Raw genomic sequence first — 11,504 nt, 5'->3', positions numbered from 1 at the left:
ATATGAGAGAGAAATATGAAAAATATAAATTAGGGGTAATTTTAGAAAAAGAACAAATTTTTTATAAAAATTTATGAAATAACTAAATTTATTAGTATGTGAGATTCAATTATTTATGACAAATAAAAAAGAATAAAAAAAGTAATTAAGTACTAAAAATCCACTGCATAATACACATAAACAATACTGATACAACACAAGATTTCAATCATATGCCCACCCTACATCACTTAAGTTACAAAAAAAAAAAAACCTCTCCATTTTAAATTTATATTTAATAAAAAACAATCTTTGATCTTCTTAAATAAAAAAAAACTATATTACTCTTTATTTAAGATTTTTTTAATTCTCATATTTACGTAAATAAAAATAAAAAAATAAAAAAATAAAAAAATTTAAATAAATAAATAAAAAAGAGTTCATATTTACGTAAATATATATAATAATAATAATAATAATAATAATAAAAAAAGAGTTTTGAAGGTGGTGTTGGAAGTGGAAGTTGTTGTTGTAGTTCAATGTTGAGCATCCGCCATTATTGCACACTTCTGCGGGTTCCGAGATTTATTCATGCAAATTTACGGAACGAGAGAGAAAGACACAGAAAACCCTTCTGCCATCGAATTGATAGATTGGATTGAGAGATTGATTGATGTGTATCTGTGTGTGTGTATGTGTGTATTGCTCCATGATTCTTAGACTAGGAGCAGCTCCCCTCTTCCCCAACAATGTCCGTGCTTCTCGATCCCTTTTTCTTCTTCTCTTTCTCCTTCTTCTCCTTTCTTCCTCTTCTTCTTCTTCTTCTTCATGTACTCCTCCTCGCGATTCTTACGGTACTGCTGTGTTCTCACTTCATTTGCTTCACCTAATGGTGTGGAAAGTTGATGTTTTGTTTTGAGACTTTTACTGTTTGTTTTCAGTGGATTGGACGGGAGCTTTGGGGATGCGCAGCTTGGAGACGCGGCGGCGGTGGCGGCTTTTCATGATCTCAGTCGAAGTTGGTGTTTTTGTTTTTGTTTTTGTGAATTTGAGATCATGCTTTCATGGTGTTTGATGATTTGAATTTTTTGTTTTTTTTTTTAATGTATTTTTTGCTTGTTTTGAAGGTCCTTTGCTTAGCCCTAGGGCTTCTAGTAATCTTAGCGCGATTGCTTCTCCGCCATTGCAGTTTGGAGGGTTAGCTCAGGCGGTAATGGCTTGTGTTGGGTTTTTCTTCTGGTTTAGTTTGTGGAAAGAAAGATTGTGGCTTTATGAGAGTTTTTTTGGTCTTGATTGATAGAATGTGGTGCCTTTGGACATGGTTGCTTCGTCGGCTGGGCAGGAGGTGGAGGCTGCGAGGTTTTGCTTTCCGAGAGGGGGATATGATAATTGGGGTGATTCTGGCGTGCTTGTTGCTAGTCCTCGGACTGATACCTCCACTGATGTGGAGACTGAAGAAAAGAACCCATTAATGGTTTGTTTGTTTGTTTGATTGTTCTTTTTAACAAGAAAGTTTAATTTTTTTTTCAAGGAAATTGGATTGATATACATTTATTTGTGTTTGTTTTTTAGTTTGGGAGTGGGAGAGATGGTTCCGGTGTCCAGAAGGAGAGAACAGGGGATCAAAAGGTTCTGTTTGGCATCCCAATGCTGCCGGTTTTAGTTATTGTGTTTGAATTGCATTGTTGTATAAGGCTCAACGTCATGGTTTTTCTTGCAGAACCTTCGCAGGCTTGCGCAAAATCGAGAGGCTGCCCGAAGAAGTAGAATGAGGAAAAAGGTAGGTTCCAATTTCAACCATTGCATTTTCTTAAATCTTATTTGAATATCACACAAAAGTTTATCCTTTATGCATATCAAGAGGCTGTTGTATTCTTGATGCCTTGTCAAGGCTACAAATAGAGTTGCATATCTTATTAATTATGTCTGGAATAGCCGTCAAAATTGTGGTCATTCATGAATGTGTTCATCAAGTTTGGTTTGCTCATATTCTTCACATAAGTTGATGCCAAAGTGTAAAAAGTTCACTGCTGTTCTGTGAGAGTCGTAAAAAAAGATTCTTTACTCTTGTAGTTAGAGATAAGTTGCTAGATTTTTTTTTTTCACCATCCAATTGTTATGGATTTGTGAACATGCTTTTTGTTACCGTGCATATTTAAAAGGTGAGTTCAATTCTGTAAAAGTACTATAGTAACAATTACTTTTGTAAGCACAAGGAAGATGCCAGACAATTTTAATTGCCAGTTATTATTATGCCTGAACTTGTTGGCTATGAGCCATTTTCAAATGTTGCTCGCCATGTCGTATTGATGTCAATTACTGATTTTGCTCGTCAACTTGCCTTCTGACGGGTCAATCAAGAGCTCATTTACTTTGCTAGATAAATTGTGTAGTGCTGATGGGCCATGCAATCATTTATGAACTCTACTCAAGAACCTGAACCTATCTGGCTGAATGGTTTGCACAAATTTTAAGTATGCATAGTTTAATAATCCCTAGTTATTGGTTGAAACAGATGACATCTCCTTTTGGGGCTGATGGGCCATAGATCCATTTATGAACTCTACTTAAAGAACCTAAACCTGTCGGACTGAATTGTTTGCTCAAATTTTAAGGATGTATAGGTTAATATTAAGCCCTAGTTATACTAGTTGAAACAGTTGACCTCTCATTTGAATTAGGTGTCTATAAATTGACTGAACACATTCTGTTTTTAGAATTTTGTTGGAATTTCTTGTGTTTAAAACAGATTTTTTTTTTTTTTGGGTAATGATTTAGATATTTTGATTTAGGCTTATGTTCAACAATTGGAAAGTAGTAGATTGAAATTGATGCAACTTGAGCAGGAACTTCAAAGAGCACGATCACAGGTGCAATAGACAAATTCTTGTTTATGAATTTGATCTGTCGTATTGATGATTTTGAGTACCCTATCGTCTGTCTATAACATGTTCGTTTCCATGTAATGCAGGGTGTTTTTGTTGCCAATGGGTGCTCAAATGATTATGGGCATCCAATGGGAGCAAATGGTTTGTTTCTGACTTTCTTCTTTTACAGTTGTAAAATGTCAGTTTTCATGTATTGGGGGGCTCGATTTCATATGTGATGTGGATGATATCCATCATCACTTTTGATACATAATTGGACTTAATGACATTGAAGGAACTTCTATGAAAACTTGTAGGGGTCTTAGCATTTGATATGGAATATGCTCGATGGCTTGATGAACACCAACGCCAGATTAGTGAACTGAGGTCTGCTCTAAATTCTCGTGTGGGTGATGAAGGGTTGAGGCTCCTTGTGGATGCTGTAATGACACATTATGATGAAGTCTTCAAGCTCAAAAACATTGGTACAAAATGTGATGTCTTTCACATGCTGTCAGGAATGTGGACAACCCCTGCAGAGAGATGTTTCATGTGGTTGGGAGGTTTCCGCTCCTCCGAACTTTTAAAGGTCAGTATCAGTACTTTTCTCATTGTCAATTCTTCTAAATTGTGAAATCCCAATGTTCTGATATCTCAAAACATGCAGATACTAGCAAATCACCTTGAACCTTTAACAGAACAACAATTAATGGGAATATGCAACCTTCAGCAGTCATCCCAACAAGCAGAAGATGCCTTATCACAAGGAATGGAAGCTTTGCAGCAATCTCTTGCCGAGACCCTTGCTTCAACATCTCTCACTCCGTCTAGCAGTTCCGATAATGTTACAAACTACATGAGTCAAATGGCCATTGCAATGGGCAAGTTAGGCACACTCGAGAACTTTCTTCGACAGGTATAATATTTAGCTCCTTAATTAGGCTTTTCAAATCACAAGATCAAGCCATATTTTCTAAACAATGTGAAATAATTGCTTAATGTTTTGTAGGCTGATCTTTTGCGGCTTCAAACCTTACAGCAAATGCATCGAATACTAACAACCCGTCAAGCTGCCCGTGCCCTCTTGGCTATCAATGACTACTTTTCGCGGTTACGAGCACTTAGCTCTCTCTGGTTAGCAAGGCCAAGGGATTAATAGATGGCAGCATCCATCATTCATTGATATGTGGGTGGGATTCATGGATAGGTCTGAATGATGTTATTGTTACTCCAACAATACTGCTGTTGACTGTTTAATGTGCACAAGTCTTAAAGCAATGAGTTTCAAAGCAAAGTGCCTTAAGTGCATCCCGTGCGCTTGTGACATACAGTTCTGGATATTTCTGTCAACTAGGAATTTTCTTAACTTATTTTTGTGGTCTTTTTTTATTTTACAAGTGGTTAAATAGTGTCCAATGATGTGCGGTTTGAATTTAGTTTTGTTCATTTTACTCTGGCATGTATGTCTATATGACTAGTGTGTGGCGATGCAATTATGCTTCTTCATTGATTGGTTGGTCCAAACTTTATACCATAATTTTTACATGAGCCAAGAATATTTCCTAACCTGCATACTGAATACATCAAGTTATATGATTCTAATTCCAATGTCTGTGTCCTTGGTTTGAATCAATTAATTTAAATAAGGTCAAAATATCAAAATGGTCTTTTTATTTTATGTTTTTTGTCTTTTTTGCCTTCTAATATAAAATCTGTTTTTTTGGTACTTGTATTTTCATATTTTTGTCTTTTTGGTTCTTCTAATTGACGGATTTATCCTTTTGATCATTTCAGTTGATGAATTAAAGAGACCAAAAAAGATGAAAATGTGTAAATACGAGGATCAAAAAAGTGGATTTTAAAACTAAAAGATGAAAATGTACAAATACAAAGATCAAAAGGACGGATTTTATATTTGAGAGACTAAAAGACAGAAAACAAAAAATAAATGGATTATTTTGATATTTACATCTTTAAATAATGTATAAATGGTGAGTTGGTATATTATGGATCTGTTTCTTCTGCCATTGTCCTAACCTTTGATGCAAATTTCTTCAACTTTTAAATTTCTCATGATGATCATGACCTGCAGTAATCCTACAAAACAGCTAAACAACTTCTTTTCTGTTAATCAATACAGAACAATGTTTATCTGCCACATATGCCAGAACCTAAAAAAGGAATAATAAATAAATAAATAAATAAAAGCTTCATTTTTCATGAGGGATCAATCACAAATATGGCAATATATGTGAATTATGTCAAAGGTCGATGGTTATTCTATTTGCTTATCCTTTTCATGACTCATTAACTGCTTTCCGGTTCCAGCCAAACTTTCTAGAGTTTCATCTACCACCACTTCTACTACAATTGTGGTAAGGAAAATTAAATCCTTTTTTATTTGTGTTATTATTATTATTTTTTATCAGGTTGTTTATAAACGAGGATAATGTATTATCTATATTTATTAGTACTCTACAAATATATAATCCTTATACAATTTTAATGATTAATTTTGTGAGATGTGCGATTGAGGGCTGGATGAATCCCAATCGAATAAATCCAACGGCAGGCAGGCAGGCATGCATGCATGCATTAATCCACAGCTCATCAGAACAGAAGCTTCTGCAGTAGCGAGGTACCATTTGTCGTCTCTTGTGCACGTCGCCATGCATGCACGTTCTTTTGATCGAACGGTGTAGTTTCAAGCAACATGAATTTGTAGCCGTAGGATCGATCACGCTTGCTGCTCTGCTGCTCTGCAACGTTTCACCATTCACTAACTATTGTCCATACTCCATGCTGAAGAAAATATTAAAAACACATATTTTTAACATCCAAATTGCTAAGCATTATTTCTCCAATAAATTAAGGACAAAAAAATTTTAAAAAATTATTAGTCGTTGCATCCGTACGTTTATATTTTAAAAATAAATATATGATGGCCACATGCTTTTATTTGAATTAAAAAAAAATATTTTTTAAATAAAAAATTTTCATTGAACCCACTAGTTGAGCGCTCAATGAGAGCGTTTATTATTATTATTTTTTTAATAAAGTGAATAAATTATGGATTTATTAGAAAAAAAGAACAAAAAGTACCAAGTACAGAAAGAAAAAAATCGAACTGGCAAACAATAATAAGAGGAGCTGATATCTTCACCAGGGATGAGGATAACAGTAAACAAAGAGCGCTTATTGATGGAAAGTTTAAAAGCCATTATATTTAATTATAGATGTTCTAAGATGTAGCAACAAAAGGAAAATTGTTACACAGAGAGTGATATAAACATATAGATAGATACCTACCTATTTATATATATTTATATAAATAAATGGATTTCTACATATCTACCATAATATTATCATCATATAATATCTTACAAATATATAAAATTTATTTAATTCTATTTTTCAGTATTTTGGTATTTTATAATTATAAATTGAATTATTTTTCATTTCTAAATAAATATTTTTAAAGTTTAAAGTTATTTTAAAAATTTCAAACAATTTTAAATCTATAAATATTTGATATATTTATAGAAACTGTGAAAGATAGCTTTATTTATAAACAAGTTAACTTTGTAGAATATGATTTTAGAATTATTGTTAATGTTATAATGATATAACTAGAGTTATACATTGCACAGGAGGGATAATAGAATGATTTTTTATAATCTTGTAATTTATATTTTCCAAAATAATAATCTCAAAAATTGAATTTAAAAGAAAATAAAAACTTATATAGACATCTTATTTACTTCTTATATAAATAATTTATTAATTGACAGAAATATAATTTAAAATATTATAAAAAAAAGAACTTACATCATAGTTTAAAAACTTATTTTATTACATTTGAAATAACAATAACAATACAATTTAATTGCAATATAGTATGAAATAAGATAACCTATCTCCATGCTTTTAAAAGTTATTTTTAAAAAATAATCTTAGATCTAATTAAATAATTAATAATTAGCAAAAGTTAACTTTAATATATTATAACTTGTAAAATAAATTAACTCATCTCTGTATTTTAAAGATTATTTTAAAAATATATTAATATCCCAAATTGAATTAACAACTGAAATATATGTATAAATTATATTTAATATCTCAGATAAGATAATATATTTCTATTTGAAAATTTTTCTTTAAAAAGATATTTAAATTGAATCAGTATTAAATAAGATAAGACAAGAGTCACAAGACCATCCAGGCGGTTAGCAAAGTGCGGATCTCAATAACCAAAATTGAGGGCGTGTGGGCATGTCCCCTGACTAACCTAAGAGTTTTGCCTCTTTTATTAAAAGAAAAAAAATATCAGAAATGATATTTAAAAAAAATTTGTTATTTTAATATAATTTCTTTATGAAATCTTCTACACTATATTACAGATTTTTTTTCTTCACTTATAGAAATTTTATGCATATATATATATATATATATATATATATATATATATATATATATATATAAACAAATCAAATTTTTAACGGTTATACATAGCATGTGTGTTTTCAATGAGTACAGAAATAGGGAATTTGTCAAATTTACACCATCCTTCTATTTTTAATTATTTTTAGGAAAATAATTATAAACTAAAATAATATTATATATTTACATAATTTTTACATAAAGTTAGTGTTATAAATATTTTTAAAATAAAAATCCATATATCTACGAGTATAATCATAAATAAACATAATATTTTATATAATTATTATATATAAATTTAAAAGGATTTATAAATCTTTTCCGGGGCGTGTTGTGCAATGTTGATGCTCCACTAGACACATGCATGAAATACCTAGATTCTGAAAAGGTGAAGCTCTGGTGAAGGTGGGTGATTAATATCTCATCCGCACAATCTTTGTCCTCCCAAGTAAATGAGGTGGAGGTTGGTAATTCTAATTCCCCATTTTATCAGGGTAGATGGCATGCCGTTACTCCTCAGGCAGTGTTGAGAAAGAGCAACACCCCTTTTTTAAATTTCTGACTAAAGCTGGTGCGCTTTACCTTTCAAATAGAGTATGATAATACCACCGGTCTAATGGCCTAGTGGTACCCGGTCACCAAGAGTTTCATGGAGATCGCGTGTTCGAGCCTTACTCCACGCGATGCTTTGTGCTTGGGTGAGAGTTCTGTGGAGCGATGCTCTGGCGTCTGTTCTTGACTTCTCTCAGTGGGGAGACCGTGACGTTTATCGTCCTGTGCCAAAAAAAAAAAAAAATAGAGTACGATAATACGATAGGGGAGTGCATGTTACTTTCCGGGCAGTTGCACTCTCTCGCGCGCATGAAAATCCCTTAAGAATCAAAATTGAAAGCCATCATCACCGACGAAGATGTACATTCAGTGCTTGCAAAGCCTTTATGGGAGGAACAAGTTAAGTGCGTGTTGTTAACCCAACTCTCCATGTTGCTCCACAAGAGGTTGCTAACACAGACTCGGACTTGATGTGACTCGCTTTGCCTAGGGATATTGAATTTAAGATGGTTCACACAAGGCAAGGTGACTTAAGCATCAAATCGATTTGTATCTTAGGGTTCGACACTTTAATTCAGACAACCAAATCAAGTCTAAACTAGGAATGGAACCGTCCCCATCCCCACTCTCCACGGGGCTGGGATTCCCCGGTTTAAAATTTCTTGATGAAAAAAATTTCTCCCGCTCACTTCCCCGCGGGGATCCCTGCCCCGCCCAAAACATTGATACAAAAATTATAATCAAAAGCCATCAAAAAATTTCATTTGGGTTATACTTAAACACTAAACTAAAAAAATACAAAGAAGAATTTCCTGTAAATAACTATAATATTTCTAAAGCTAAAGATGCTATATACAATTGAAAAAAAAATTATAATGTATCATGAAATAAAATAAAAATTCTCAACCAAAGTTTTTTTTTTACATCATACACATCATATATAAAACAAAAATTCACACAAAATATTTCTTCTAATATGATGAAACAACAACATTAAGGTACAAATTAAGTTATACAAATAACATAAAGTTTAAGACTAAATTAAAATTACAAATAAATATTAACAAATAAATATTTATTGATTATATATAATATTATATTGATGTTGAAATAATCTTTAATAAATAAACTAAAAATTTATAATATATTATTTTTTGTTGGGGAATCCAGCGGGGCTTGAGGAATCGGGGAGCGGGGCGGGGAGGAATTTTTTTCCCGCTCCCAGCTCTGCGGGGGATGTTTCGGGGATCCCCGCCTCACTTGCATCTCTAGTCTAAACCTAATGGATGAATTGGACCAGATTGAGCCAACTTGTAATCAGAAAGCAAGCTCACATGAAACCAAGCTAGTGCCATATAACCAGACATGCACACTTGAATCCTCTTCAATTTTACAGCCAATTTAGAGCGTGGCCCACATTAATGAACCCAATAACCATGATAATACTTGTGTTTTTTTTTTTCCAAAACAGTATTTCTAATCTATTGGCAGATGTTTCATTGGTTTCTTATTTTGATGTTGGGAAACCTTTACTAAACCGGGACCTTATTCCTAGTTTTAAGCGGCATGTTAATATGGGAATTTGGTCAATGATTCCTAAAAAAATGCCAACGACCTCGGGTCTATTGGTACACGGGTTGTCAGAGTTCGATTCTTGGTAAATTTCTGGGAGTTGTGAATAGTTGTTGTGTACGGGCAGCCCCGTCCCTATTTATTCCACCGAGGCTTGTACACGTCCATGGGTCTCTAGTGGATTCGCCCCGCTCCTCTTTCCCAAAAATTCCTAAAACAGACGGTAACAAAATTTAAGGATTTAAACTCCTTGTTAGAGGGCATTGATCATTGGTCCAGGACTATCATCATAGTGCTAGAAGAAGTGAACGACAAAAGAGGACAAAAGAGGACATCGTCAGGATGGAAGACAGGTTTCCTGGTCCTTTTACCTAGATTTTCAAGGAAGAAAGGGATAGTCAACATACCTCATGAAATGACATATGCTAAAAGTATAAAATTAGAAGACTCTATCACAGTAGTTAAGCACATTTTGGAGTTCCTTGGGGCTTATTCAGAGGGAGCTAGCAACCCTGATGATTTAATTTGGTGGCCCTTCTAAGATCATGCTAGCAATTTTGAGTTTTAGTCTATCTTTGGAGGTTATGACTTCTATCCTCTCTCTCAAGAGGTTGTTGGTTTTTTTTTTTTGATGTTAGGGTGGGTTCGTTTTATGTTTATCTTCCACTACTAGTGGAGGCTTTTTGGTTGTTGTACTGTTTTTTTTTTAATAATAATTGTTTATCCATTTTTAACCAAAAAAAAACAATAACAAAATTTAAAATAAATTTTGTAAAATAAAATATAACTTTAGTTGTTTTAAACTAGAAAGGAAAATTGAGATTGTTTCTATAAGGATAATTTTAAAATACGGAACTAATTAAAACAGATTAGTTAAATTTAAATATTTGTAACACGTTATATAAGGATAATATCTATCGACAATATCATAAAAAATTATCATTACTATAAAGTGATATCTATTTATCAACAACATGTATAACTAATCAATATCTATATATCCATATGTCTATCTAGATATATATATATAACAATCCTCTTCATTTAGTGTCATATCTAAGATTGATCACCAAGAATCAAACATGAGTATGTTTCGCATCCTCGTTACACTTGTGGAACGTCAATTAATAGCTGTTGCAAGGCAATGCGAAGAGCATCTTCCATTAAAAGCAGGAGGAGGGCGAGAGAAACTCAAATTTGTATTGAAAAGCAACAAGGAAGGGGGTCTAGAGAAAGCGAAAGGCAACTTAATAATAGAAGAAGAAGGTTCAAAGAAGTTAGCAGAAGCCAACTTAATATTAGAAGAAGGACTAGAGAAAATGGAAGCCAAGTTTATAATAGAAGAACCAGAGAAAATGGAAGCCAACTTAATATTGGAAGGCTTTGCGGATGATAAGCGAGAGGAGGTGAGAAAGGATTTTGAAAACTTAGTTTTTAAATGTATGGACGAAGCACAAGAACAGTTTGGACCAAAATCATGGGATGGAAGGAAGATAGGATAAGGCAGCAAGATGAAACTATAGTTTTTGGTTTTTTCTTTGGAACTTTTTCTTCTTCTTCTTATTATTATTATTTAGTGAAACAAGTGAGTCTCCTCATCAGAGATGAGAAAAACAGAGAAATCAATAATATAAAGTTGCAACAGGCTGGGACTGATTGTTTTGTTCAAGCCAAATATTCCAGATGATGACTCTAGAACAAAGATACCACAGGTTCCTACGAGAAGAAGTTAAAGAGGATAACCAATTGGACCAAATATTGGGAGGGCGAAGATCAATTATTTGTCTGAAAAATGACCATATAGGCCCTCGAGAAATTACACTCCAGGAAAAGGTGTTACACTATTTTCGAGTTATTGGAACATAAAATGCAAGTGTTGGTGGCGTTAGGGTTGCAGTTTTTAACTTTTTTTCATTTCAATATATATATATATATATAAACACTCTCTATAAAATATTTTTATATGTACCCTTCCAACCCATGTATATACCATTATATTATTACATATTCAATAACTAAAAAAACCTAAGAATCTCTTTATCTATTTCATTTATATAGTATATACCTCTAAAAGCCTCTGCTGGTTATAATATT

At 32.8% G+C, this 11,504-nt stretch overlaps 1 protein-coding gene across 1 annotated transcript; it reads left to right on the top strand.

Moving 5' to 3' along the window:
• Positions 1-528: 528 nt before the first annotated feature.
• Positions 529-4,407, top strand: LOC120263910 (transcription factor TGA2.3-like). The gene is made up of 11 exons (XM_039271887.1): positions 529-833; positions 921-997; positions 1,107-1,189; positions 1,280-1,453; positions 1,552-1,608; positions 1,700-1,759; positions 2,772-2,849; positions 2,951-3,008; positions 3,164-3,435; positions 3,514-3,762; positions 3,856-4,407. Exons 1-11 carry the CDS (start codon positions 808-810, stop codon positions 4,000-4,002), a joined length of 1,281 nt encoding a protein of 426 aa, XP_039127821.1. The 5' UTR covers positions 529-807; the 3' UTR covers positions 4,003-4,407.
• Positions 4,408-11,504: the final 7,097 nt, after the last annotated feature.

This window comes from Dioscorea cayenensis, chromosome 6 (assembly GCF_009730915.1).
Source record: "Dioscorea cayenensis subsp. rotundata cultivar TDr96_F1 chromosome 6, TDr96_F1_v2_PseudoChromosome.rev07_lg8_w22 25.fasta, whole genome shotgun sequence".
Taxonomy (NCBI): Eukaryota; Viridiplantae; Streptophyta; class Magnoliopsida; order Dioscoreales; family Dioscoreaceae; genus Dioscorea; species Dioscorea cayenensis.
The sequence above is the reverse complement of the archived record's forward strand: the minus strand, read 5'-3'. Positions and strand labels throughout refer to the sequence as shown.